Source organism: Sodiomyces alcalophilus (assembly GCF_042370955.1).
Source record: "Sodiomyces alcalophilus JCM 7366 unplaced genomic scaffold ACRALscaffold_1, whole genome shotgun sequence".
Taxonomy (NCBI): Eukaryota; Fungi; Ascomycota; class Sordariomycetes; order Glomerellales; family Plectosphaerellaceae; genus Sodiomyces; species Sodiomyces alcalophilus.
This window is the reverse complement of record NW_027263532.1, coordinates 4,407,024-4,434,487: the sequence shown is the minus strand read 5'-3', so window position 1 is coordinate 4,434,487 and position 27,464 is coordinate 4,407,024. Positions and strand designations below refer to the sequence as shown.

The window sequence follows — 27,464 nt, the reverse complement described above, 5'->3', positions numbered from 1 at the left end:
TCTCCCAAGACCTAGCCCCTTGAATACGCATGGTATTTGTTTCTTTTTCTTTCTTCCTTTTTTTTTTCTATTTCTTTTTTCGTTTTTCATTCCATGCCGACGTTCCCGTTCAACAGTGTTTCTCGTAGGTTCCCATGAATAGAATTGCAATAGAACTGTGAAGTTGGAAATAAAACCTCGCCTCTGTCTAGCATTGTAACAGACAGTGCTAGGGAAGGCTGCCACTTAGCCCACCCAGCGCCTGGCGCTCCTGAACATCCTGACCCACGGCCCAAACTCGCCCCATTCCTCAATCTGCTTGGGGTCCGTGTAACTGGCCACATCGGCCATGATGGTCCGCTCCGGGTGCGGCATGAGCGCAAACACCCGCCCGTCCTTGCTCCGGACACCCGCCACGCCGCCCGGGCTGCCGTTGGGATTGGCAGGGTACGCGTCGGGCCCCGCAACGCGGCCCCGGTTGTCCACGTACCGCAGCGGCGCCAGGCCCGCGGCGTCGAGCGCCTCGAGCTCGCCGGCCGAAGAGAACGACGCCCTTCCTTCGCCGTGCGACACCGCGATCGGGAGCGACGACCCGTTCATGCCGTGGAGGAACACGGACGGCGCCGCCGCCCGGCTGTCGTCGATCGCCACCATGCTGAAGCGCGCCTCGAACTGCCGGCTCGTGTTCTCCACAAAGGTCGGCCAGTGGTCCGCCCCGGGAATGAGCTCGCGCAGCCGCGTGACCATCTGGCACCCGTTGCAGACGCCCAGCGTGAACGTGTCGGGCCGCGCGAAGAAGGCCGTAAACTCGGCGCGCGCGTGCTTGTGCTCCAGGATGGATTGCGCCCAGCCCACGCCCGCGCCGAACACGTCGCCGTACGAGAACCCTCCGCCGGCGGCGAGGCCGACAAACTCGCTCAGCGACCGCCCGGCGAGGATGTCGCTCATGTGCACGTCGACGGGGTCGAACCCGGCCGCCTTGAAGGCAAACGCCATCTCGGCGTGGCTGTTGACGCCGACCTCGCGTAGGATCGCCACCTTGGGCGCCTGCTTGAGAAGCTGCCCACCGTGGCCGTGAGCGGCATGATTTCCTCCTTGGGCTGGTACGTGAGGTTGTACGAGATGCCCGGGTCGCTGTCGTCCGCGATGGTGGCAAACTCGGCATCGGCGCATGCCGGGTTGTCTCGCTCCTTCTGCATCGCGTAGGACGTCCTCGACCACCACTTCTGCATCTCGGCCCGGTCGAGGCTGACGATCGGAGCGGCACCCCCGTACCGGATGGTGAGCGTCTGCTTCGATTTGGCCGTGACGACGCCGATCTTGTGGATGAGCCCCGGCGGCGGCCCGCAGGTGGCGAAGCACCGCTTGAAGTTGATCTCGTCGCCCTTGCGGACCTGGAACACGGCGCCGAGCTCTTCGTTGAAGAGGGCGTCGATCACGTCCGCGACCGAGCCGGACCGTGCGACGCCGTCGAGGAGAAGGTCGACGCCGCAACGGCCGGCGAACATCATCTCGGCAATCGTCGTCATCAAGCCGCCATCGGACCGGTCGTGGTAGGCGAGGACGACGCCACTCTCGTGCAGCTGCTTGAGCGCATCAAAGTAGTCGGCGATGAGGTCGACGTCCCGGACGTCGGGCGCTTCGTTGCCCAGCTGGCCCAGCGATTGTCCGAGCGCCGAGCCACCCATGGCCTGCTTCGCGCCGGCCAGGTCCACGAACATGAGGACGGACTCGCCCACATCCTCGATGCGGCGGAGCTGAGGCGTCCAAGTCTTCCTGACGTCCTCGACGACAGAGACGGCCGTGATGACGACTGACATGGGAGCCGTGACGCTCTTGGCCTCGCCCGTCTGCCGATCTTTCCACGCCGCCTTCATCGACGTCGAATCTTTGCCGACGGGGATGGAGATCTTGAGCTTGGGGCACAGCTCCATGCCGAGCGCCTTGACGGCTTCGTACAGACGCGCTCCTTCTCCGGGGTGGTTTACGGCCGCCATCCAGTTGGCGGAGAGCTTGACCCGGTTGAGATCCCCGATGATGTCGGCGGCGCCGAGGTTGAGCAGACTCTCGGCAACGGCCATCCTCGCCGAGGCAGCCGCGGAGATGAGAGCGAGCTGTGGGCGTTCGCCCATGGCCATGGCCTCGCCAGTCCTGGGCCCAGGCCCGAGATTGAACGAGGTCGCCGTCACGGCACAGTCGGCCACGGGCGTCTGCCAGGGACCGACCATCTGGTCTCGGACGGAAAGACCGCCGACAGTCCTGTCGCCAATGGTGATGAGGAAGGACTTGGAGCCGACTGCCGGAGTGCGGAAGACTCTCTCGGTGGCGGCGGCGATCAATGCGGCATCGGAAGCGTCGTTCCCGGGGACGATGGACTTGAGGGCGGACACGGCATGGAAGGCGGGTAGGTCGAGTTGGCGCGACTCGACTACTCTTTCGAGGCGGCGGCCGGGAGGGAACAGGGCGGACATGGGGAGGTCGATGGGGACGGGATGGTCGGACGAGTCCCTGTCGGTGACGACGAGTTTCGCCTTGCCAGTTTCGTCCTTGGCAATAACTGTGCCTACATCGGAGAAGGGGCACCTCTCGCGACCTGAATGAGAATGTAGAGTTAGTATTTGAAATTCACCCGTGGAAACATGAAAATGAAGGTCAAACTTACGGCAAATGCTCACGAAACGGTTTAGGCTGTCCTTATTCACGAGGACGACGTAACGTTCCTGGGACTCGTTGGACCAGATTTGCAGCGGGCTCATGCTGCCGTCGGCCGTGTGGACCTGGCGCAGCTCAAACTTGCCACCAAAGCCGGCGTCCTGGACCAGCTCGGGGAGCGCATTCGACAATCCGCCGGCGCCCACGTCGTGAATCATGGCAATAGGGTTCTCGTCTCCGAGGGAGACGCACGTGTCGATGACCATCTGAGCGCGCCTCTCCATCTCTGGGTTGCCGCGTTGCACACTGGCAAAGTCCAGCTCGGCCGTCTCCTCGGTCGAGGTGGTGCTCGAGGCGGCGCCTCCACCAAGACCGATCAGCATGCCCGGGCCTCCCAACACGATGGCATGGGCGCCGTCGAGGACCTCCTCCGGGTGCTTGAGAGCGTGCTGGGGCCGGACAGTGCCAACGCCGCCGGCAATCATGATGGGCTTGTGGTAGCCGCGCCATTCGGGCTCGTCATCCTTGCCGACGTTGGTCAAGAGAGTGCGGAAACAGCCCAGCAGGCAGGGTCGGCCAAACTCGTTGTTGAAGCGGGCGCTTCCGATGGGGGCCTCCAGCATGATGTCGAGGCTGCTGGCGAAGTGGGCCGGCTTGCCGATATCCACCTCCCAGGGCGCCTTCTCGTCCGGGAGAAGCAGGTCCGATACCCAGAAGCCGCACAGTCCGGCCTTGGGCTTGGAACCACGGCCGACGGCTCCCTCGTCGCGGATTTCGCCTCCGGCACCCGTGGCGGCACCAGGGAAGGGCGAGATGGCGGTGGGATGGTTGTGGGTCTCGACCTTGACGAGGACGTGGACGACTTCCTTTGTGAGCTTCCAGCTGCCGGTGGAGTAGTCAGGGGCCCAGAAGCTGGCGGTCTCGCCCTGGATCACGGCGGCGTTGTCGCTGTAGGCCGAGACGGTGAAGTCCGGGGTGGTCTTGTGGGTATTCTTGATCATTCCGAAAAGACTCTCGGCCATGGGCTCGTTGTCGATGGTCCAGCTGGCGTTGAATTGTTTGTGACGGCAATGCTCCGAGTTGACCTGGGCGAACATGAACAGCTCAATGTCGTGGGGCGGGCGGCCCTGCTGCGTGAACACCTCGACGAGATACTCCATCTCCGAGTCATCGAGGGCGAGGCCGAACTCCTTGTTGTAGGCTTTCAGTCGGTCAATAGGGGTAGAGCCAGGAGCGAAAATATCGACGATTTCGAGGGGATATCTCTGGCCCTCGACGAACATGGTAGCCAGATCGGGAAGATCCAGGGTCATGGTCTCGGTCATGCGATCGTAGAGGACGTCTTTGGAAGGACATTCATCGCCCTCGACATCCTTCTCGTATGTCAAGGTGATAGCCCTACCCCGTTCAATCCGCTCGACCTGTTCCTTCAGACCGCAGACATGGACGATGCTCGTGCCCTTGGAACTCCATGGGGAGATATTCCGAGGGGTCACGTAGTATGTCTTGACGGAGGCCGAGTTGGAAGGAAGTTGAACAGACGCCTGGTCCGGTAGTTGGAGCCATTTGGAGAGCTTCTCTATGACGAGAGGCCTGTCATCCCCCTTGAGATGGACATGGTAGACCCACGTCCCGGTGACGCTGGTGACGGGCGAGGCGAGACCGTCGTGCTTGTTGATGCGGAGCTTGAGCTCGTCTGCCTGGGAAGGGGTGAAGGCCGGGCCTCCGGTCAGGGTAAGAAAGTCCATCCTATCCCAAGGGACTCAATGGGACGTGTTTGGCAGCATGGAGCGATGGTGGAAGCTGGGATGGAAAAACACTGGGTGAGTCAAAAGGCGAAATATCAGTCGCGATGAAATTTTGGCGGGGCAAGAACCCAAAGGGTCGTGGTGTGAGGGGTCTAGACACGCGGTTGGAGGGGTATTGTGGCGCAAACGTCTTTTTGTCTGTGTTTTTTCTTTTTTTTTTTTTCCTTTTCTTTTTCGGTTTCACTGTGGCTGAACCATTATGTATTTATTAGGTATAGGTACATATACACATGCATATATGCATGTAGAGTCGACAATGCATAACCGAGGTTCACCCGCTGGGATCTGCGATAAATTGAAGACAGAGCTTGCTCAGGAGTCTGTACGTTGTACCGTCGCCCCAGGCAGTCGGCGGACTCTTTCCCGACCACATTCATCAGCGACATGAGGATACTCGGCCTGCAGGTCGCGGCCGCCAGCAATACCATGCGATGCAGATCCGACGTCTGAATTCGTGGACCACTTGAGCCTGTGAAGATACCTCTCCACTGCCAAAACAAAAAAAAGGAGAAAGTGGCGACACGCATAAATGAGGCTTGTCCTGCAAGAGTACAACGTATTATATCATGGCCTACTTCGTCATTCGTAGCTAAAGACAAAGTCGATTAGATTACACTGGCACAGGGTGACTAGCTTTCAACGGTGATGCAGGCGAGGTTCCCGTCCTACCGTTGAGGGGAGGGGCCCGAAGTAGTGCGCTGCTCCCTCGCAGGACGGAGGACGGAAGCCGAGCAGACCTTGAAGCACGGGGGTTGATATAGCGATGCGCCTTGTTCTTGGGCAGGCGACCTTGTCGGCTAAGCTGGATCGAACTGGTGCAACGTTTGTATGTACGTTCACATTGAGGTGACCGGGCCGCGGTGCATTCTGGATATTGGGTAGGTAATATCAGAAACAGGCGGCCAAGCAGCGGGTAGACATTGCAGAGGCGGAAGGTCTTGATCCGTCAAAACGCATACAACTACGTTGTAGTGGCTCGCCAAACGAAGGCTACAGTTACACCCTCGGGCGACCATGGCGAAACATTTGCTGCTAGTGACATATTAATCGCGCTTGGTATGATGGACCTGTTTGAACTACAACGTACGTAGAGTAAGATCGCCGGATTCTGAAAGTACCGAGTGATGAGTGCACGTTGGGTGAGTTTGGCGTCCACTTCAATTATGGGGTGGCCAGGGGGTCAACTGCCGGATGCCGGCATATGCCGTGTTCTTACTTGCTTATGCAGGTAGGCATATGTCATTTTCGAGCAAAAATACAGTGCAACTATCAGGCACAGAAAGTACAGTAAACCGAATAATGAGATAAAGGTGTGTGGCAGGGGGAAACTCGGTGGTCGCGTGCTCGTCGGGACCGGAACGGTTTCTAGCTCCGATAATCATAATTTGCTTCAACTCTCTTCGCTCAGGGTAACGATCCACGGTACGAGTCGACGGGCCAACTTTCTTGTTTTCTTTCTTCTTCTTTTTTTGTGCGGTGGAAAATGCGCGACTGCTTTTCTTTTGCTCCTTCATAGACAGCGCGGTATAGCGACGAAAAAGCGAGCATCTACCCCCCTACCCCCTTGGATACTCTCGCACGCACCTTTCAGTCGTCGTCCTCGGCCTCCGACTTGCTTTTCCTCCGGGCTTCCCACGGCGTCCGGCGCTGACCTCCACGCGAACATCGAAGACGGCCCGATATCAGCTTCCGTTTCACATCCGCGCGACCATGTGGCTAGCCAGTCTTACGGCCTTGTTGGCCCCCATCTTCATCATTTTGTCGCCCATCCTCTCCTATTCAGACCAGGCCATGTCCATGCACAGGACCAAATCTAGTGCCGGCTTCTCTCTCGACATTCCCCTCATCATGCTGGTCGCCTCATTACTCAAGTACGTCAACTTCCATTGGCACCTCGCGAGAGGCCGCCCTTCCCAATCGTCTCGCTTCCCCTATATACGTCCACACACCGCTGACGATACGTCTCAGAGCCTTCTACTGGCCCGGCGCGCGCTTCGACAATGCCTTGCTTGTGCAGGCTCTTATAATGATCGTCATGCAGTCGGTCTTGCTGAAGATCGCCCTCGACCACCGTCCCTCGCCCGCATCGAAAGGAGGAGAAGCCGCCATTCCGTTCTCCGGTGTTATCAACGAGGAACCATGGCCTGCCAAGAGACCCTTCAACTTCTGGCAATGGAGGTCTCCTAAACCGTGAGTGCCTGTGGCTCCACAATACCTTCCCGTTGGTCATGTCATCGATCTGTGCGCCGTTGGACAAGTTGAGGGGACCGGAAGCTGACTGTGCGTTCCACTTGTACAGCTACTGGCAATTCGTCTTCTACTTCTTCCTCGCCCTCACAGCACTCGAGCTGCTTCTCTCCCTCATCCCGCCGGCGTACCACGTTTACTCCAACATTATCGGGTACATGGGCCTCTCGATCGAAGCGTTCCTTCCCATTCCGCAAATCCTCGTCAACGCGCGGTCCCGGTCGTCTCGCGGCTTCCGACTATCGCTGCTGGCGAGCTGGCTCATCGGCGACGCGGCCAAGATTTTCTGGTTCTTCACGGCGACGACGGAGATCCCGGCGGCGTTCAAGATGTGCGGTATCTTCCAGGCGTGTTGCGACGCCTTCTTGGGCATCCAGTACTGGATGTACGGAAGCGGTTCTGGGAGCGTAGTCAAGGAACATCCCGTTATTCAACTGCACGAAAGCCCTTACAAGCCCTGATCCACGGATAAGATGGATGATACTGCGCCGTGCCAATGCTTCAAAACGACTGGGTATTCGTTTCTTCTCTTCGCAGGGCCGGGCCTTCTGAATAAAGGGTGAAAATGTTCCGATTGGCGCGGTGGATCGTCCTTGATCACAAGAATATAGACAAACAAACATTTGGCACATATACGAACGGCCATCGAGTGGCCATAAAAGGCGTCTTCGTCTTGCAGGGCGTTTTGGGCTGGGGAAACATAGACCATGCGACAGCGACAGGAACGGACTGATGGGCCATTATTAGGGATGATGGCAGGGATGCAAGGGCGTATGATCCGCTGTTTGTCCTGCATCCAGCACGAGCATGTCGTTAAGTTGTGTTATGGACGACTTTGGATGCCTCGGGAATAACGCACCCATTTTACCACATATACATTTTAATTCATTGAGAAAACTTCTGTAAATACTCTCAGATATTCTACTTTGCTAATATCCTTTTTTTTACCCTAGATGAATGCCGGTTCCTGTGTTATTCGCCGTTGTCTCGAGATCAAGATGTAGCACACTAACAGGATCGCACGAATACCACCTCCATTCAGAGGTCGCCGAGCCACCCAACCACCCCCTTTTTGGACCATGCGTCTGCCACCACACTCTCAATCGGGGACGAAGGATGGTCCTGCATCTGTTTTCCTTCCTACTCGACATTCTGTCTTTTGGTTACTCTGCCAACGTCATCTTTTTATCTATCCCGGATTCTTAACGTTCCTGGGGAATAAACCTGCCAGAGTCTAACAGACAGCTCGAGACGGACGATGTAAGACCAATTCCTCTAGGCTCCCTCCCTATTCCTCTAGTTATTGACTAATCTGCGTATAGATACTCTTAGCTTCTGTGAAAGAAGCTTTCATGAGTCTGCGTCTGCAGAGCTGTGCCAAGTCTCGACGAGGAACCAGACCCCTGAATTAGACCTGGAAACATACCGTCCTATCCATCTGCCTTTGTCATCTCCGGAGTGATACCTGCCGTCGAGAGTTAAACGGCCGAGTCGTCTATACTTCGAGTAAGTTTTATTTGTCTATTTCTTTATGTTCTGTTCAGTTTTGTCTTTGCTTGTGCTGCCCCTGAGAGCTGCTATGACTTATTGCACCTCGCTTCTCATCAATCTTGGCTAAGAGAATCTCTAAGGAGATGCGGCCAATGATATGAAGTGCTGGAGTTGGAGTCAGAGAATATCAGAAAAGATATCGAGAAGTATCTCGGAGTGTGTTATAAGAGGATCAAGCAAGCTTTATCAACATAAAGTGTCTCTACCTCATAGCCAGGCAGGTGATGCAAAAGTAGAGTACTCAAGTTAAGAGACATGGAAGAACACAGAGGCAAAGATAGACTCACTATTGTCGGCAAGTGCCTGCTGATAGAGACTGCCTATAGAGGTAAGAGAAAGGTGAATAGGAACTGATTATTGCCTATACCCTAGGCAGACGAGTATCACGAACTATCCTCGACTCTTCTAGTATCGCCCTCCTTCCTTACTTTCTTTCCTTTTCCCTACCATAACTTCTACTCCTTCTCTTCCTCCTCTCGATCCTCTATCTCCTTTCTTTCTTATAATCCTATAACCGCCTTCCTTTACACGCCGGTTTCTTCTAAAGTCCAATCCCAACTCAGGTATACTACTCACCTTACTTGCCGTTCTTGTTCTCTTCTTCTTCTATTATACTTCTACCAACACTAACCATTAGCAGGTCTCACTAGCCAGTGAGACTGACGCGCAACCTAAGCATCACTACGCTGTCTCATAGCTCGGCGTCTTATACCCACGTTCTGACTGATATTCCGGAGAGGACCGAATCACTACTTTATCTAAGATCAGTAAGTACGCAATATTCATCATCGTCCTCTTATTGAGTCTCTCATTCGGGCCCTTTGCACCACGCAAGAGTCTATGCCGGCCGTGGTTCCCTTGATATCCAAGCAACTCAGAGGGCCAAATACGGTGTACTCCCTGTCATGAACTCCGCGTCGTAGACCAAGCTGACTTGCTCTCCCAGCCGAAACCAATCCAAGCAACACACCTCGCCATGGCTCCCGCGACCAAAAGCAATTTCAAGTCGTACGAGGCTCAGGCTCGTCTCTTACGTGCTATCATCGCCGCTCATCCTGAAGTCAAGTGGAATCACAAAGGTAGGCGCACATATCTTTCCCTTCCGTAACCATTCATTTAATTTTATTTCTCTTCATTTTTCTATCACATTCGAGCGCAAGGCGCCAGCTAGCGCTCTCACTTCCTTTAGTCGGAGTTTCTCTGACTCTGGAGTAGAGATCTGCAAGTTCTACGGTTCGGACATGACCGAATATGCCCTCCAACATCGCTTTCGTACTTTGAAGCGTCATGCGGATGTGGTTTTCCAAGCCGCCAATGACCATAATATGGATTGCCGGACGATCCCAGCCGATCTCCCCAAGGATCAGAACCGTGCGATGGCCCACGCCTCAAGACCTTGAACAAAACAAACTAACCACGTTCGTCTTATAGAGATTGCCCGTATCTTTGGAAGCTCGACTCCCGACGGCATCCAGTTCCAGTTTCGTTCCATCAAAAAGGATGCGGACGCCATGAGAACCGCCGCTGACAACGGCGATGACCCAGCCAAGGCCCTTAGCCTTGGAAGTGCCTTCTCGACACCCAGGAGCAAACGAACGGCCTCCACTGTACCCGGCTCCGGTGCGTCTAGCCGTGCCTCGGGTGCTGGTTCCCGCAAGAGGACCAAGGCCCACCAGGCCGCTGCTGCGGCTTCGGACGGCGACGACGACGAAGACACGTTTGTGGAGACGCCGACGAAACGGCGCATGATCAAGCAAGAGACCTCAGCGGCCTCCTTCGACGGCCCTGCCGATGCCCCCGACCGCATTATGACCCAGGGACGCAGCTCTCTCTTCCGCAGCGCTTCGTCTGCTCGCCCGGCCATTCATGTCGATCTTACCGAGGAGAGCGAACAGGAGAGCCGCTCCGGTAACCAGAGCACCCAGGAAGCCCAGCCCGCCTTTCCCCTCGGTACGGGTAGGGACGGCAAAGGGGCTGGAAGTCAGCGGCTGACGACTTCCAAGCCGGTTCAGAAGCCTACCGTGGCGGCACCGAATCTCAACTCCGACTTTATGCACGAGCTTGATCATGCGTTCAGCAACGACTTTGTTGATGACGCTTACAGTTTTTATCCTACTGCGTACGACGAGATCTGAACAGGTCTTTCTGACTTGGTCTTTTCTTTCCTCGTCTGCTTTTACTTTATCTTCGCCATTCAGCCTTCTCTCCGAATGGTCTGTCTGTTCGTGGATATGATTCTTGCCGTGCCAACCCAAGCACACTACCTCCGGCTATCGAGGTGAAATGGATAAAGGAATGATCACACGGATGGACGGTCGAACAGGGCGTTTGGGGATAGGACTCTCATATCATGTCTTTTTGTTTTCTTGAGATGTTTGTCATTCTTGGTCTGTCCATTCCACTTCGACATTTGTCTTGAAGGTTTAGGGAAACGGAAAGGGTAATAGGTGTGTTACAGGAGGACACGAAAATATGCTGGTCACTTTGCTCCTCTTTCTCCATAGATGGCTGTTGATATGACGACGATGCAGGCCACTTGGCGACGAGATGGATGGTCAATTTCCTCGGCGATCGCAACCACTACATAGGAAACAACATGGACATTCGCTGTCAACTGCCTCGGAATGTTTCCAACGACGCGTCTCAGATGTCGGCATTTGTTCATCCCACATATCACGGCATTGTAGTCGCATACTGCTGAGGTAGAATGTCATCCTAATCCCTTTCTCAACGCCATACTAAAGTCTCTCTCAACGCCATACTAACGTCTCTCAACCCCATACTAACATCTCTCACTCCTTCAACAAGAGGTCCCAGAGCGCGTTAGGCTCGACAAAGTCTTGGTGAATCAGATTGACCAGCCAGTAATCCCCCCTGACCCGTCGCAAAAAGGCCCCGCTCGAGTGGCCCTTGCCGTACACACGCGCCCACTCGCCCCAGATCTTAAAGGCCTCCTCGCTCCACGCCCGGAAGCTCACCTCCTCGATGATGGTGGGCGTCACAATCTCCTTGCCCGGGAACACGCCCCACGTCACGGCGTTCGTGCTCCTCCCCGTCGGCTGCTGGCCGGCGATCCCGCCGCTGGTATCGGACGACTCAAAGTCGCCGTCCGAGTTGGTCGCGTAGAAGCACACCGATGCGTTGGCGGCCGGGTCGGCGCACAGCTTCTCGCGCAGGCGGGCCCAGTCGGCCGACGAGATGAAAAACTCCACAAAGGCCTTCTGGAAGACAAAGCCGTTGCTGGGGCCCCAGCCAAAGGTGCGGTCGTTGGACGGCACGCCGTTGACGGCGGGCTGCGACGCGACGGTCCACCACCCGCGCGCGTTCATCTGCACGAGCTGGTCCTGGATGACGTTCGACTCGGGCATCAGGCCTTCCTCGCTCCAGGGGATGGCGCTCAGCTGGCCGCGCACGTGGCGGATGAAGATGTCGCTAATGTCGGCCGGGGTGGTGGGGTGGCCCCAGAGCCGGACGGCCTGCGTCACGGACATGTGCAGGCTCACGCCGTAGCCGTCAATCTCGCCGTAGGCGGGGGACCGGGCGTCGCCCCAGCGGCCGTTGGGGAAGTCGTCCCAGGTGGCTTCGCGGCCGAGGGCGCCTTCGCCCTCGGAGATGGCGAGGGTGTTGGCGCGCGTGTTGACGGGTTCGGCGGGGATGCCGGCGAGCGCGGCCGTGGTTTCGTAGTCTGGGTTCGATGCGCGGGCGACGATGGCCCGGTTTCGCGGGTCTGAGCCGATGGACGATAGACGGCGCGACGAGCGGTTCTCGCGCGGCCGTTCGAGGGGACCGTTGACTTGGACGGACGGAATGTCTTCGTCGATGACGGCCTCTTCGTCCTCCTCGTCTTTATCCGGGATGAGGTGGGTGCGCTCCAGGATGAAAGACACTGCTTTTTCGAGATTCAGGGTGTAGAAATGGAAGCCCCTCGGACCGTGGTGCCGGCCTTTTACCTCCCTAACTTGCTCCACCAGCTCGCTGAGAATGTCGACGCCCACCTGCTTGACCTTCTCGTCGTCTCCCTTGACGGCATCGAGGCGAGACATGATGGCGTCGGGAATTTTGGCGTGGCTTAGCTTGGTGGTCCGCTTAATCATCTGATAGCTCTGGATGGGCATCAGACCCGGGATGATGGGTATGGTCTTGAAGGCGCCGCTCGGGTGCTCCCTCAGGGTTCTTTCGAACTTTTCGTACGCCTTGATGTCGAAGAATAGCTGGGTCATGATAAAGTCGGCGCCGGCCACGGTCTTGTCCACTAGGTAGGGCAGGTCGTGCTCGAGGCTCTGGCCCTGGGGATGGCTCTCATCGGCGTGGCCCTCTGGGTAGGCGGCGACGCCTATGCAAAAGTAATCGCCGTAGTCCTTCCTGATGTACCGGACAAGGTCTACGGCCGAGTTCAAATCCTCCCCGCCGTCACTGTCGGAGTCATCCGAATCTCGGTACTCTCCGTTCCTGGGAGGGTCGCCGCGCAGAGCGAGGATGTTGCGGATTCCGAGGGCCTTGGCATCCTCGAGGGCCTTGTCAATCAAGCGGCGGCTCATGTTCGTGCATGTGAGGTGCAGGCAAGTGGTGAGGCCGAGTTCGCGCTGACAAATCTCGGCCAGTTCGAGAGACTTGTCGGCGGTGGAACCGCCGGCCGCCCATGTGACGTTGACAAACAGAGGACGAAGAGCCCTTTCCATCCGGTCGAGGCGATCGCGAAGGTTTGAGAAACCCATGGCCGTCTTGGGAGGGAAGAATTCGAGGGAGAAGTAGTCGGTCCCTGGCGGCAGCGCCGCGATCTTGTCGGTAATCTTGACCATGGTCGTATGTCGTCGAGGTATATAATCTGATCCCTATGTGATTAGCGGCCTGGCTGGCCAGTCTGGGACAGATGCAGTCGTCGCGCTTCTTATATAGAAGTGGTTGGGGGAAGAACAAAAGGACGTGCTGTTATAACAGCTATAACATATAAGCAAAGGCCCAACAACAATATGTGAGGGACAAGAAAGAGGAGGGATAAGAGAGACAAGAGAATATTAACAAGGATGAGCTAGGCTCTATGTGTTGGCAGTCAGGCTGGATGCCCAGACGAGTCGCAATATTTTACGCCCAAATGGAGAATATCTGGACGTGGGCGAATAGAGGGCAAGGAAGGGTAAGTACTCTGATACAGCTCTAGGCCGACGATCTTTGCACGCCGCGAGACTGAAGATGTATCCAAGAGAATCCAATATTATAAGATCGGTCGTTTGGGAGTAGCAGGTCGAGTGATCAAGTCTTCATCATCGGGGCGAATGTCGAGACACGAGTAAAGTAACGGCGAGTACGGAGTAGTGGGGGCGGGGACGTTTTCGTGTAGGTGCGTGTAAAGTAGTAACGTAGCCAAGACCGCATAGTACCTTGGCAAGTTAGCACTATATCCGGTGTTTTTATACTTTATAGAGCCACATTTATGGTTATCACAATCATATATCCGCGAAATTGACATAAATCGTTCTAACCCAGGCACACAGTTGGTATAGCCCCGATTGCGACATTGCACCGCAGATGACGTAGACGGCCGAAGACCGGCACTGTTATATATTTTTCATCTCCACCTCTAGTTACAAGGTACTTTGTACCCGCCTTACCTACGCGTAATTTCCTAGCTCTCTCGTCTTTCGACCCTCAACACGTCCAGCTCGTCGCGACCCTCATACGACATTCGAACCACACAATGATAGTGGCAGCGCATCCATGCAGTCAATCTATGGACGTCAATTAGGCCGGTCCTGGCCCAAAAGGCCCCAGGTCTCTGCCGTCACGACTGCGACGACATCAATCTCTCGACGGGCCCCGGCTTGCTTCTTCTCCCTCCGAACGAACCCTCCTCGCACCGCTTTTCATCCAGCACGATTGGCTCAGTTATCGCTACTGCAACGGCGGAGCTATGCCGACTACAAGCTCGATCTCCACGCCATAGACGAAAAATGGCGCCACCAGTGGAAAGCTCTCCGTGAAGCCCAGTCCGACCAAGCGGCCGACAAGGCCAAGCAGGGAGATGACAAGTCCCAATACGTCCTACCCATGTTCCCCTACCCCTCGGGGACCCTACATCTGGGCCATCTCCGCGTCTACACCATTGCCGACGTCATTGCTCGGTTTCACACGCTACGGGGCCACAAAGTGCTGCTCCCCATGGGCTGGGACGCCTTTGGTCTCCCCGCGGAGAACGCGGCCATTGAACGTGGCATTGACCCAGCTACCTGGACCAGGAGTAACATTGCCAAGATGAAGTCTCAACTGGACTTGATGAACGGTAGCTGGGACTGGGATAGGGTATGTTGCCGATGCCATCCGTCATGGCTTTTCTTCCTTATATACATATGTATACATTATCAGTTTGTCTCGCAAAGGTGGATGGTTCGCTGACGCATGGCTGTTCAAATCTAGGAACTCACGACTTGCGACCCCAACTTTTATCGACACACCCAGAAGCTCTTCCTGATGCTATACGAACGTGGTCTGGCGTACCAAGCCGAATCCGAGGTCAATTGGGACCCCGTAGACATGACGGTGCTCGCCAACGAACAGGTCGACGCCAACGGGTGCTCGTGGCGATCTGGGGCCAAGGTCGAGAAACGCCGCTTGAAGCAATGGTTCTTTCGCATATCCGAGTTTCGAGACGAACTCCTCCGCGACCTCGACGTGCTAAACAAGAACGACGCCTGGCCCGAGAGGGTTCTATCCATGCAGAAGAATTGGCTGGGCAAATCCACCGGCGCAACCATCAAGTTCCCCGTGCTGGCCATGGGACAGGACAGCCACGCCGCCATCGAGGTCTTCACCACACGCCCAGACACCTTGTTTGGCGCGCAGTACCTGGCCCTGGCAGCTACCCACCCGATTGTCAGGTCCCTGGCCCCGAGGGATCCGGAGCTCCAGGCTTTCCTGGACACTCTTCCTGGTTTACCACGCGACTCCAAGGTCGGATACATGCTGCCTCAGCTGCGGGCCGTCAACCCGCTCGCCTATCACGAGGGGACGCCCGAGGCGACCAAGGCGTCGATTCCCATCTACGTGGCGTCGTACGTGCTCGGCGACTACGGCGAAGGGGCCGTCATGGGCGTACCGGGCCATGACGAGCGGGATCATGCCTTTTGGAAGGAGCATCACTACGACGCGCCTGTGCGGTACGTCCTCGCCGCGTCAGAAGACGAGTCGACCACGGCGCTGCGCAACGAGCCTTTCATCGAGCATGGCGTCATGACCGAGCACAGCGGCCCATTCAAGGGTAAACCGTCGGCCGAAGCGGCCAAGATGCTCGTGGCCATGCTGGAGGCCGCCGGTCTCGCCAAGTCCATGGACAAGTGGCGGCTCCGCGACTGGCTGATCAGCCGGCAGCGTTACTGGGGCACGCCGATCCCCATCGTACACTGCGGCCAATGCGGAACCGTGCCCGTGCCGGAGGATCAGCTTCCAGTCACCCTCCCGAACGTCCAGCACCATTGGACGAATGGGAGACCGGGCAACCCGCTGGAGAGGACGCCGGACTGGGTCAACACCAGCTGCCCCGCGTGCGGAGGGGCGGCCAAACGTGAGACGGACACCATGGATACGTTTGTCGATTCGAGCTGGTACTATGCCCGCTTCGCCGACCCCCACAACGAACAGCAGCCTTTCTCCCAAGAGGCGGCGCGACAGTTGCCCGTCGACATCTACATCGGAGGCATAGAGCACGCCATTCTGCATCTGCTGTATGCACGGTTCATGTACAAATTTATGGCCTCCACGGAACTGTTCCCTCCCGGGTCCGGCACCAATGAAGAAGCGACACATGAGCCGTTTACGAGGCTGATCACACAAGGGATGGTGCACGGCAAGACGTTCAGCGACCCGTCGTCGGGCCGGTTTCTCAAGCCCGACGAGCTGGACATGAGCAACCCAGCAGAACCAAAGGTTGCTTCGACTGGCGCCACGGCCACCGTCAGCTTCGAGAAGATGTCCAAGTCGAAGCACAACGGAGTGGACCCCACGGACTTTATTGCAAAGCACGGCGCCGACGCCACGCGAGCCCATATGCTGTTCCAGGCGCCCGTCAGCGACATTCTCAACTGGGACGAAGGGAAGATCACCGGCGTCACGCGCTGGCTGGGCCGGCTTTACGACTACGTCAGGGGCCTGGCGGAGACAGCAACGGAAACAGTGGACACTTCGAATGGCTCGGCGACGGCGTACCTCAAGGAACAGGCGGGGCGGCTAGACGAGATGACGGAGGCCGAGCTGTCGCGGTGGGACGCGGACGCGGCGGTTTGGCGATCGGTGCAATCGACCATCGAGTCGGTGACGGCATCGTACCAGAAGGTGTACCCGATCAACACGGTGGTATCGGACCTCATGAGCCTGACCAACACGCTGCACGAGCGCAGCGAGACGGCCAGCGCGTTGGTGCAGCGCGAGGCGGCTTCGGCGGCCATCCGCATGCTTGCGCCCATCACGCCGGCTTTCGCCGAGGAGTGCTGGGCCGTCCTCCACCCAGATGCCGGCGGATCGATCTTCCAGTCGGCGGCGGCGGCGTTCCCGGAGCCGGATAACACGGGGCCTCTCCTGCAGCCGCGGAAGCAGTCTGTTGCGATCCAGATCAACGGGAAGCTCCGCGGGGTGGTGGAGGTTCCCAAGCCGCCGGCGCGTCTGGAGGGCGACGCGGAGGCGCTGCGGGAGTGGATGGTGGCCGAGATGTTCAAGACGGAGGAGGGGAAGACCAAGTACTCCCAGGGGGCGTGGGACGTGAGGAAGCCGAAGCGGGTTATCCTGGCCCGTGGGGGGAAGACGATCAACTTTGTAGTGTAAAAATGGTGTACTCTTAATCAGGCGGGTGGTCAGTGTAGGATACCCTGGAACCGATGATGGAAATGTGCATTAACATATGGAATATATGGTGGCCCTGGCAAACATCGTCGAGTTGTCCATCGCTCATGATGTCGATGAAGGAACAATCATCGCAGACAAAAAAGTAGTTGGACAGACAGACAGAGAGAAGGGAAGAAGGAAAAAAAGAACGAGAAAAAAATAAAAAGAGACAGACAAAAAGAAATGCTCGGAGGCGGATTCGAACTGCCGTCAATGCAGTATTGTAGTATGAACCACAATGCATCATCCTAACCAACTAGACGATCCGAGCTCAAGACTCGCTCTTGCTTGTTGAACAGGGATGTGCGAGAATACATCAAGTAGCCTGCTAGTTCCTGATGGGACTCGTATTGTGTGGTCGTAGACCCGTGGCTGTCGCTTTGTGGAGCTGGGCGAGTTTTTCAGTCCCTGGGGAATCCACTGCGAAGACAAGTCGAGGTGGCGTACGTAATATATTACGGAGCCTTATTAGTAGGCGGAGACCCGAAAGCGGCTTATGACGGCATTCAAATCCTTTGGAGGAAATTACCAAATAATGGTAAAGAGTCAGTAGTGTAGAAAGAAAGATTGATAGAGCTATGGCGTAGGCACAGATATATAGGATAATCGGTTTGGGGGATAAAATTCTGTATACCTAGGTACTGAATAGATCGAGTACTTTGTACCTTTGTGGCTCCCCGATCCAATGTGTTAATCTAGCCGTATTGTCAGGCCGTAGATAATACGGTCCACTATTAGCACAATCATCTCATAACTCATTTCCTCACGACATCAACTCCGTACGAGATGCATCTATTGTTCGCAACTCTCATCACAGTTCAAGATGATCATTTAAAATGTTCCTCCAGTGCGATAGCTTGTCATACCTTTGAGCCCTACGTCAGACACTGTCCCCAAATCATGATCCTTTCCTCTAAAGGAACCACAACGAACGGCATGGGATCCGAACCGACCAACTCCCTACCACCATGTCATTCCCTGATAAACCCCTTGCCCATCTCCTGGGCTCAAACGGTTCGTCAACGCGTCGTCTCTTCCTATATCTCTTCCCGATAGTTCAGATTACAGAATGGTCGACGAGCTTCAACACAATTGCACCACTAACGCGTCCAGGCCCGATCCACTCACTCGCCTACTCGGCCTCACCCGGCACCTACATCCTCACAGGCTCCGCCGACCGCACCATAAGACTATATAACCCCTTCCCCTCCAAGTCGGAAACCGTCTACCCCGCCCCTCCATCCTCCCACATCACCGCCAAATCCTCTCCTCCCGCCATCCCCCAGGGCCGTCTCATCCAATCCTACTCGGCCCACGGGTACGAAGTCCTCTCGCTCGACGTAGCCGCCGACAACGAGCGCTTCGTCTCAGCCGGCGGCGACCGCGCCGTCTTCCTCTGGGACGTCGCCACCGCCACCACCACCCGCCGCTTCGGCAGCGCCGCCCACGGCCACTCCTCCCGCGTCAACTGCGTCCGCTTCGCCGGCGAGTCCGACTCCCTCGTGCTCTCCGGCGGCGTCGACACCACCGTCCGCATCTGGGACGTCAAGTCCTCCAACGCCAAGCCCGTCCAGGTCCTCGACGACGCCCGCGACGCCGTCACCTGCCTCGCCGTCCGCGGGCCCGAGGTCCTCGTCGGCAGCGTCGACGGCCGCCTCCGCGCCTACGACGTGCGCATGGGCCGCTGCCTCGTCGACGTCTTCGCCGCCAGTGTTACCAGCTTGTCCCTCGCCCGCGACGGTCGCGCTGTCCTCGTCGGCTCGCTTGATAGTCGCCTCCGCCTGATGGACCGCGAGCACGGCACGTGTCTGCGCACCTATGCCGATCCGGCTTGGCGGAACGAGGAGTTTCGTGTCCAGGCCGTCCTGGGCGGTCGTGAGAAGTGGGTGGTTGCCGGCGACGAGATGACGGCGGTGGGGGCTACCACGGGTACAGATACAGGGACAGGCACAGGTCAAGGCACAGGTAAAAGAACGGCTCAGGTCAGCGACGGCAAGGTATGGGCTTGGGATCTTTTGACAGGCGAGTTGGTCGCCGTCATCCGCGTCCCCTGGGGCCCCCCCGGCTCTGAGCCAAAGAAGAAGGTCCTTGGCAAGGACGGCAAGGAAAAAGACAGAACAAATGTCACAAGCTGTATTGCTTGGAAGGAAGACGGCTGGGGCGATCAGTTTTGCGTGGGCGGAACATCCGGAGTTACCACCGTGTTTGGCGCGTCTGAATAGAACATCCATTCAACTGTTGCATTTGGATCAGAGTCCATCGCACAGATGGACGATGGTGCGTCTGTATCTGTTTCTTTTTCCCTGTTCTCCCCCGTCATCTATGTTCATAGAATTAAAGCCTACTGTCGCCGTGCAAGTTATATATAGGGTCCCAGTCCCAGTCTATCTTGATCGTACATGAACCGTAGTAGTGGTGAAAGACGATTTTTTTTTCTTACCCTCCTTTGCGCCCGGAGAACCTCGTGTATACCAGACGCCGCTGAGAATTCCTCGCCCTCTCAGAGAATGAAGTGCATGATCACAAAATTTTGCCCAGTACACGATTCATCAATACAAATCTTCGCAACCCCAAATTTCGTTCAACCCATGCCGACGTATTTGAACCAGTTCGGCCTACAGTCTTCCCGGTGGAGCCAGGACTCGCCGTCTGTGAACTTGCCCGTGACGCACCCGCGACACTTGGGCGAGTTCGGACAGTTGAAAAAGGGGACATGCTGATAACCAATGTCTCGGAACCTGAGCCACACAGACAGCCCCATGTCAGCAAGCTTGTCTTACACCATCCCGCGTCGAACGCAACTTGTCTCGGAAAACTCACCAGTGTATCTTGCTCGAGTCCTCAAAGAGACCGAGCGCGATACTGTGGACAGGCGCATCGCCCCACCTCTCGTAGAAGAACCCCCCGGCGCGGTCCAGATGGTTAAAGTAGTCTTCGTACGGCTTGCTCCGCCAAAAGTTCATATCGGCAATCTCGAAATTGCTCCAGAAATGACACGTCGAATACCCATTGGCCTGCTTATTATGTTCGGGCCGGCGAGTCCTGTCGGAGAGCCAAGGTAGGGCGTTGTTTTTATGGAGGTATTCGGGATGCTGGGCCAAGAACTTGATCGTCTCGGGCCACAAGGTCGGGATGGATTGGGGCGCATCGTAGAGCGTGATGGTGAAGCCGTATGTTTTGTTGTTGTCTTGCATGTAGCGGAAGACGTCGTAGTCGACGTCGCAAAAGAAGCGGACATCCGGCTCGACGCGCCAGTAGTACCTCATGTTCTCGAGCGCCGGATGCTTGTAGAACATGCCGCTATTCCAACGACACATGGAATGGTAGGAAAGCTTGTCGGCGTACTGCACCTTGTTCTCCTTGAGAATCTTTACGGATTCCTCGTATAGATCCTTGTTGATCCACGGTGGCATGTCCCAGTGCTCTTTGGGAATGAGTTCTGTATGCAACGAAATCCTGGGTCAGAAACAGTCTCGGCCGGAAAGACAACGAGAAGGATGGGAGGCGCTCAATCCATCGTACCATATCTGGTCTCTGCATTCGTCTCTGCACTCGTCTTCTCCTTGAATTCTTCCGTAAAAGGTACGTCGTTGAAAAAGGTCCATGGATAGTTGAACTTGTGATTCCACGTCCGCTCGAGATCCCTCATCGATTGAATCATCCCACGGAGCTCTTCGTTCCTGACCAAGGCCAAAATCGTCGCATTGATTCGCGCCGAGTTGGGAATTCCCGGTTTATATTGATCGGAAGAATACGTCAGAGTACCTTCGGGTTCGCCCGTTACTGCTAAGAGAACAAAGGATCAACACCACCGTCATGCAAAAGGCGAGTTTGGCCAACTCACGCTCCAAGACCGGGTCCGTCTCATGGCCGAACCGCTCTGGGAGCCGGATCTGACGAGAGGACCCAAAGATCTGGTAGAGAAAGAAGCACCACAAGAATATCGAAACGGCGATGAGCGCGCGAATCGGTCGCGCAAGCGCCATGGTTGGCGATGGGTGGGCGTCGTAAAGTCGTCGCAAGAGAGGTCCAAAATGGGATCAGAAGGGAAAGAAAGGGGACCGCGCCCTCATTCAGCCATTGAGTAAGGTGTATCGTGGGAATCTGGGCCCAAGATGGATGGACCTGGGATCGTTCATTCGATCGGGGGCGGCGAGAGCCCAGGCGCAAACAGAGTAACTGGCTGTCCAGAGAGGAAGCACAAGGTTGGGAAGAGGAAACTAATAAACGAATCACGAAATGGCAGCCAGGCCAGATCGTCAAAAGTCGCAGCAAGCTGGTAATTGCTTGCCAACAAATGTAATTACGGGGTACGAATTATTAGGGAGCTTTGACTTTACGCGGTAGATTCTAGATTTCTAGATCGAGATCATCTGCAGCCAATGACGCACTGCCTTTGAACTTTTGTGCTGGGTCTCACATGTACCTGGCCCGTGCTGGCTCCTGCAAGCGGGTGTTCCTGTACGTTGTAAGTCACTTTTGTGTGCCCCACCCTCACTGTCTTACTAAGCCATCCGTCGCGTCACCCCACGCGTCTTCAACCCCAACATCAGAATCTCCCAATTCGGACTCAATGGCCATCGCAGTGCCATGTCCATGGCTGAACACAACGTCTCCCACAGTCTCTCCCTCGGCTGGGTCCGTCCTCTATTAATATCAATCTCCGTACCCGGCCCGACTTGATAACATTCGATCATGGCCCACCTTGCCAAGCTAAGCGGCCTGACCGATGAGCTGGTCGAACTCATCACCGCAACCTCGAGCAAGGTGTGTGCCGGCCTATGCTTACATAGTTATGGGTCTAGATGAGATGGAGCCTCTTGCTTCGTCTTCAAGGCACGATGCTGACAGGATCGGTCGTAGGTTGACCGAGACCGGTTTAACCTCTATCGTGAGTCCTCTCTTCGAATCTTGAGGCATCACAACTTTCTTCGCACCAACCAATTCGACGTCGAGGAGAGGCTCGACGGGCTCGAGGAGAGATTCAGGATCCAACACCGCGAAGGCCTCGCCGATGCTCTCAGGCAGAGACTCTCCGCCTTGGCCCTGACCCCTTCCAAATGGCACCCCGAGATCCTCCATCTCCTCCTGGAGCTAGCCGACCAGCCCGTACAAAAGTCAAACCTTGACGACCTGGACCTACTGAAACAACCCGAGTCCGACCCCGGCCCCCGCTTGACATGGGAGGACATTGCCAAGGAAGACGGCTGGCATGGGGATCCTGATTTGTGGAGGAGCGTTGACTTCGCCGACAGCTCCGACGATGGACTCGAAGACGCCAAGTCCACCGCGTCGCGGGAGTCGGAGGATACTTCGCTTTCTGGCCCCGACGCCTCGCGTGGTCGGAAACCCGAGGATCTCCGGGTCGCTACCGAAGACCATGCGGCCCTCGAGGCTGTCCGCAAAAGTCAGTCATGGCGCCATCCAGAGACCGAGGCGAGTGGGACGGCGCCGTTGCGCAAAGCTCGGGTGGCGGAATTTCACATGGTACGGGAAGTGCTCTTCATGCTCCAAGGCCACTCGACATCCGCCTTCTTGGAAAACGGACTCCCAGACACAAAGTATCAGATTGCCAACCTCGCCTGGGAGACGCACCGGGGATTGACCAACTGGTTCGCCGAAGCAGGACGCAAATTGTCCGTCCTTCGGTCCTTCGTGCGCAAGCCGCAAACCCTCCCTCTCCAGCAGAGATTCCGCAGCAATGTCTCTACGAGTCTGCAGTCCCTGGACAGGCGCCTGACCAGCATCCAACGCCGCTTGGTAGATGCGCAGGAGGACACGATCGTCAGCTTGATGGCGATCCAACACGAGCTCAAGCCCCTGCTAGATCCGCTATATCTTCTGTCCAACATCACGCGAGAGCAACAGGAGTCCCCCAACATGGGCGCATTTCGCTATCTGGAACTCTTGTACCACCAGATTGGCCTTTCACAGGCGTCCGGCTACACCCCAGGATATGAACTTCTCGGTCCCATATTTTTCGACTGTTTTCAGGTCTATCTACGGCCCATCCGACTCTGGATGGAGGAGGGGAAACTGATACCGGGGGACAAGATCTTCTTCGTGTCAGAGTCTTCTGCCCATGTCCCTCGCAACCAGATATGGCGTGATCAGTTCAAGCTCAGACGAACAGCAAACGGGCAGCTACACGCGCCCAACTTTCTTCAACCAAGTGCTGCAAACATCTTCACGGCGGGCAAGAGCATCGTGGTCCTCAAACACCTCGGCTGGTTCGAGCGCAGTAGGATCAAGTGGACACAACCCGAACCTCACTTGACTTTCGACGCGGTTTGCTCGGACGGGCTGGGGTTTGCGCCCTTCTCTGAGCTGTTCCGCTCCGCTTTTGAATCATGGGTTCGAAGCAAGCAACATGCAACGTCCGAGGCCCTCAAGCAGGTTCTCTTCGAATCTTGTCGCCTGCAGGAAAATGTGGATGCCTTGGAACGCCTCTACTTCATGTCCGACGGTGCCGTGGCAGACACATACTGCCAGAACCTGTTTGCCAGAATCGATTCGCTCAAGACCAATTGGCGTGACCGCTATGTCCTCGCAGGATTGGCCCGGGAATCCTTCTCCCCCCGCCTAGATGCACAGCTCGTGACTTCGGCCATGTCTCCGGACGCACAACGCGTCGACCCCATCCAGGCGCGTGACTCTGTCCGGACACTTCTACCAACGATTGGGATTACCTACCGTCTCTCGTGGCCTGTTCAGATTGTCATCACCGACGAGACCCTGGCTCGATACCAAGAGGTGTTCACGTTTCTGTTGCAGGTCCGCCGAGCAGCCTCTGTTCTCAAGAGAAACCGTTTGCTTGATAAGCACGCGGATGACACGGACGATTGGCCCGAGAAGGCCGTCTACCGGCATCTCCGCTTCAAGCTCCTGTGGTTCTGCAATTGCCTGCAGACCTATCTGACAACGCTGGTTCTAGCACCCAGCATGGAAAGGCTGCGTCGACAGCTTCAGGAAGCTTACGACGTGGACGCCATGATTTCCGTCTATTCAACCCTTACCAAGCAAGTCGTCGAGGCGGCCTGCTTAGGCGGCAAACTGGATCCCATCCGAGACGCGATTCTCGACATGCTGGACCTAGCAATCAGATTGGCACAGGTACAGGCCCGTAAAGACGCCCAGGACACCCAGGAGAAGCAAGAGTTTTCACTGCTGTCGGTCCTTTCGTCTCCGGGGAGAGGGTCTCTCCAGCCCAAGCGCACAGTGTCGGCTTGGCGGCCTCGAGAGGGTGATGGGGACGAAGACGACGAGTTTTCCACCCCTCCGGCGGGATCTTCCGCCCAAGAGAAGAGCTATGTTCATTCGCTGAGGGAGATATCCGCCGACTATAGCCGGCATCTGCGGTTTATTTGTGCCGGTCTGAGAGGGGCTGCGCGCGCTTCAAGGAAGGACGCAGCAGTTAGCTGGGACATGTTGGCCGAGATGCTCGAGACAGGGATACGTGAAGGGAGATAATTAGGAAGCAATTAGGCTGGGCCCAGTTGTGCCCAGTTTTGCCCAGCTGTGCCAAGTTGTAATAGTGTAAAGTTTTGCGGCAGCGCTCTTCCAGGGATCTGCATGGCATTTCCCTGATTTCCATCGCAAAAACCACCATATTTTGTACAGATTCTTCTTAGACCCCTGCCCTTACAGCGGGATCGGGTGAATCTCCGGCGATGCTCGAAAGGGGGCAGTGGAATTTCTCATTGGGTTACCAAGCCCGTGGGCGTGTCTGGCACCGAGATGTCTACGATAGTATCTTGATTATTAGCAGATCGCCCACTTCACTCACGCCCCGGCGTCTGGAGCAGAGCTGCCGAATGTCCCCGGCCGTAGGCACCGCTTTCCCAACGCTGGTGTGCAAAGTAATTTGGACGGAAGAGATCGAGCATCATCCAGAGGAAACATGGACAAGGAAGGGTCAGGGGAGTGTGATGGTGGCCGCCTTTCTTGATTCTACTCTCCGACCGACCCTTTGCGTTGCAGTGAGAGCTTACGGCCCGACAAGGCAGTCCCAACTGAAACGATGCTTCTGGGAGTCCTCTTGTACAGAGTGTAACATGCTCAAGCTCATTGGATACAGCACAGAATATCCCAAGGCCAGGAGATCCCAAAGACACAGCGCAGAGAACGTTGGCGACATGGAGGTTCAAAGGGTAGCATGCGATTGATTACAGTGGCTGTACAACAGTGGCCTTGAGTCTTAAGGTCAAGGTCTTCCAACCATTTACCGAAGTACTAGCCAGTCCTCATAGTTTCGCAAGGGTCTCAAGGCATGAAGAGCCAGCCGGGAGTGATGCCTCTACAGAACGGTGTCTTACATCGCCCTGAAATGGAGTTGACATAATCACTTCAGTCAAGATAGGGAGACAAGGCTAGCTAAGCCTTTCCCGCGGGAATATAGTAAGGGACCTTGTTGGGAGGTAGTCAGGAGAGTAAACCGTCAGAAAAAAATCAACAGGGCGAGTCAGCGGATCTCTTGATAAACGACAAGGGATGGCCTTTTCGAGAACTATGACAATCATAGTCCCTGGACCTCTCGAACCCACGAAAGATTCATTCGACCTCTCAGAAACCACCATCACCACGAACCCTACCTCAAGTCAATAATCATACAGAATACCTTTAGCCACGCCGCAGCCGACCACCAGAAAGGACCAGCATGGGAGCTCTCTGCAGCACTTAATGTAGAGTGAATTTGGTTGAGTTTTTGAGCCCCAGGCTTCCCTACTGATACTACCAAAGAGCAGACCTGTGGAACATTATGAGAAAATGCCTGTAAACAACAAATCGAGGCAAAATAGTTACTCAGGGCGCCTATCGCCAACGAGCTCTGTTTTGGCTGCTTTGAGAGCTACGGAGGCGTGTCGTAGATGGATTGTCACGTGATGACGTTTTGACCAATCAGAGATAGAGCCTGGAGGTGGGAGACCTTTGCAGCTTACACTGGGCAGCTACACTGACTTTCCTCGGAATACAATACAAACACGTTCTCCTACCTTGGCTGCCTCGACACGACAGGGCTCCAGGCTTACGGATAGGAAGAGAATCCCGAACTTGAACCATACCGAGTATATATTCAGTCGCCCATACATCCTCCGTCGGGCTTTAGTCACATACGCGTCTTCCTCCACGACCAGACACCGCGCATATTGCCACTCGCTTTTGTTCCACCGTTCAATCACGCATCTTGAACTCCTACCCCGATAGTCGCCCAACATGTCTGAGCGGAAAGTCCTCACCAAATACTATCCCCCGGATTTTGATCCGAGCGAACTTGGCCGGAGGCGCGGGCCAAAGCAAACGGGACCTAAAGTCCAAGCCGTCCGTCTCATGGCCCCCATGAGCATGAAGTGTACTACATGCGGCGAGGTAAGTCTTGCCGAACGGATGTTTTTATTTTTCTTTTGCGAAGAATACCCTTTGCTGACACGACTTGGGTGGCAGTACATTTACAAAGGTCGGAAGTTCAACAGCCGAAAGGAGACACCCCCAAACGAACGATACCTAGGGATTCAAATATTCTTCTTCTCCATAAAATGCACGCGGTGCTCAGCTGGTAGGTCCTACCTTCCCCCCCCCCTTCAAGTGAAGAAATGACCTCAAGGCTAATGCAAAACGATTAGAAATCATCTTCAGAACGGACCCTGCACGAAACGACTACGCCATGGTCAAAGGAGCCGTCCGGAACTTCGAACCATGGCGCAACCGCGAAGCCGAACAAGAGACGGTGGAAGAGCGGCTCGACCGGCTCGAGCGCGAGGAGGCCGAAGCCGCGGGCGAAGACGGGGCCGAGCGCGACGCCATGGCCGACCTGGAAGCCAAGAACGCCGACGCGCGCACCGAGATGGCCGCCGCCGACGCCCTCGACGAGATCCGCCAGCGCAACGCCCGCATCCGACGCAGCGAGAAGGAGGGCGTCGACTTTGCCGACTACGTCGTGCGGCCCGAGGACGAGCAGCGGGAGCAACAGGAACGGGAAGACGAGGAGGCGGCACGCCGGGCTTTCGCGGCCGCGAGGCAGCGCGCGCTGGGAGAAGAGGAGATTGTGGAGGAGATTGTGGAAGACCAAGACGGGCCGGCTTTGTCGTCTGGTACCGCAGAGGCGTCGTCGTCGTCCTCGGTTGCCGATGGGGCGGGTAGTGCAAAGTCGGCGGACGCGATTTCTATGCCCCCGCCGCCGCGGCCACCGTCCTTCAAAAGGGCGCCCAAGAAGAAAGTGGACTATGCAGCCAAGCTGGGCATCAAGAGGAAGAAGACATCACTAGTATGAGTTTTGATGTGTGGTGCCCTTGCTATTGAGCAACAGGGACGCATTGGACACGTCCACGGTGTATATGAATCATTTGGAGCGACGGCGTTATT

The 27,464-nt window shown here is 56.2% G+C and overlaps 10 protein-coding genes and 1 non-coding gene across 11 annotated transcripts; 6 read left to right on the top strand and 5 right to left on the bottom strand.

The window, feature by feature from the left end:
* Positions 1-225: 225 nt before the first annotated feature.
* On the bottom strand, positions 226-4,379 carry ACRALDRAFT_1059418 (uncharacterized protein; the record flags this gene model as incomplete). The annotated part of the gene is made up of 3 exons (XM_071016031.1): positions 226-985; positions 1,018-2,572; positions 2,642-4,379. The coding sequence occupies 3 exons, from the start codon at positions 4,377-4,379 to the stop codon at positions 226-228; spliced, it is 4,053 nt and encodes a 1,350-aa protein (XP_070879850.1).
* A 1,560-nt stretch (positions 4,380-5,939) lies between these two features.
* Positions 5,940-7,382, top strand: ACRALDRAFT_1059419 (uncharacterized protein). Its single transcript, XM_071016032.1, has 3 exons — positions 5,940-6,310; positions 6,408-6,629; positions 6,739-7,382. The coding sequence occupies exons 1-3, from the start codon at positions 6,150-6,152 to the stop codon at positions 7,145-7,147; spliced, it is 792 nt and encodes a 263-aa protein (XP_070879849.1). The 5' UTR covers positions 5,940-6,149; the 3' UTR covers positions 7,148-7,382.
* Positions 7,188-7,482, bottom strand: ACRALDRAFT_205287 (uncharacterized protein; the record flags this gene model as incomplete). Its single annotated transcript, XM_071021656.1, has 2 exons — positions 7,188-7,278; positions 7,304-7,482. The coding sequence occupies 2 exons, from the start codon at positions 7,480-7,482 to the stop codon at positions 7,188-7,190; spliced, it is 270 nt and encodes an 89-aa protein (XP_070879848.1).
* Positions 7,483-8,492: 1,010 nt separating this feature from the next.
* ACRALDRAFT_2024729 (uncharacterized protein) lies at positions 8,493-10,372 on the top strand (the record flags this gene model as incomplete). Its single annotated transcript, XM_071020254.1, has 6 exons — positions 8,493-8,565; positions 8,614-8,800; positions 8,935-9,004; positions 9,184-9,316; positions 9,453-9,608; positions 9,669-10,372. 6 exons carry the CDS (start codon positions 8,493-8,495, stop codon positions 10,370-10,372), a joined length of 1,323 nt encoding a protein of 440 aa, XP_070879847.1.
* Positions 10,373-11,029: 657 nt separating this feature from the next.
* Positions 11,030-13,036, bottom strand: ACRALDRAFT_2024728 (uncharacterized protein; the record flags this gene model as incomplete). The annotated part of the gene is made up of 1 exon (XM_071020253.1): positions 11,030-13,036. One exon carries the CDS (start codon positions 13,034-13,036, stop codon positions 11,030-11,032), a length of 2,007 nt encoding a protein of 668 aa, XP_070879846.1.
* An 846-nt stretch (positions 13,037-13,882) lies between these two features.
* Positions 13,883-17,272, top strand: ACRALDRAFT_1038231 (uncharacterized protein). Its single transcript, XM_071015089.1, has 2 exons — positions 13,883-14,534; positions 14,649-17,272. Exons 1-2 carry the CDS (start codon positions 13,953-13,955, stop codon positions 17,043-17,045), a joined length of 2,979 nt encoding a protein of 992 aa, XP_070879845.1. The 5' UTR covers positions 13,883-13,952; the 3' UTR covers positions 17,046-17,272.
* A 17-nt stretch (positions 17,273-17,289) lies between these two features.
* Positions 17,290-17,376, bottom strand: ACRALDRAFT_t17. The gene has a single exon. It is a non-coding gene; the product is annotated as a tRNA-His (tRNA).
* A 697-nt stretch (positions 17,377-18,073) lies between these two features.
* ACRALDRAFT_2039375 (uncharacterized protein) lies at positions 18,074-19,327 on the top strand (the record flags this gene model as incomplete). The annotated part of the gene is made up of 2 exons (XM_071020956.1): positions 18,074-18,119; positions 18,219-19,327. 2 exons carry the CDS (start codon positions 18,074-18,076, stop codon positions 19,325-19,327), a joined length of 1,155 nt encoding a protein of 384 aa, XP_070879844.1.
* A 359-nt stretch (positions 19,328-19,686) lies between these two features.
* Positions 19,687-21,091, bottom strand: ACRALDRAFT_2094072 (glycosyltransferase family 15 protein; the record flags this gene model as incomplete). The annotated part of the gene is made up of 4 exons (XM_071022651.1): positions 19,687-19,843; positions 19,926-20,544; positions 20,628-20,888; positions 20,950-21,091. 4 exons carry the CDS (start codon positions 21,089-21,091, stop codon positions 19,687-19,689), a joined length of 1,179 nt encoding a protein of 392 aa, XP_070879843.1.
* A 709-nt stretch (positions 21,092-21,800) lies between these two features.
* Positions 21,801-24,584, top strand: ACRALDRAFT_1038237 (uncharacterized protein; the record flags this gene model as incomplete). The annotated part of the gene is made up of 2 exons (XM_071015090.1): positions 21,801-21,872; positions 21,969-24,584. The coding sequence occupies 2 exons, from the start codon at positions 21,801-21,803 to the stop codon at positions 24,573-24,575; spliced, it is 2,679 nt and encodes an 892-aa protein (XP_070879842.1). The 3' UTR covers positions 24,576-24,584.
* A 1,734-nt stretch (positions 24,585-26,318) lies between these two features.
* On the top strand, positions 26,319-27,090 carry ACRALDRAFT_1023965 (uncharacterized protein; the record flags this gene model as incomplete). The annotated part of the gene is made up of 3 exons (XM_071014751.1): positions 26,319-26,471; positions 26,547-26,658; positions 26,726-27,090. Coding segments are annotated over 3 exons (630 nt in total), but the record flags the coding sequence as incomplete, so codon positions are not given.
* Positions 27,091-27,464: the final 374 nt, after the last annotated feature.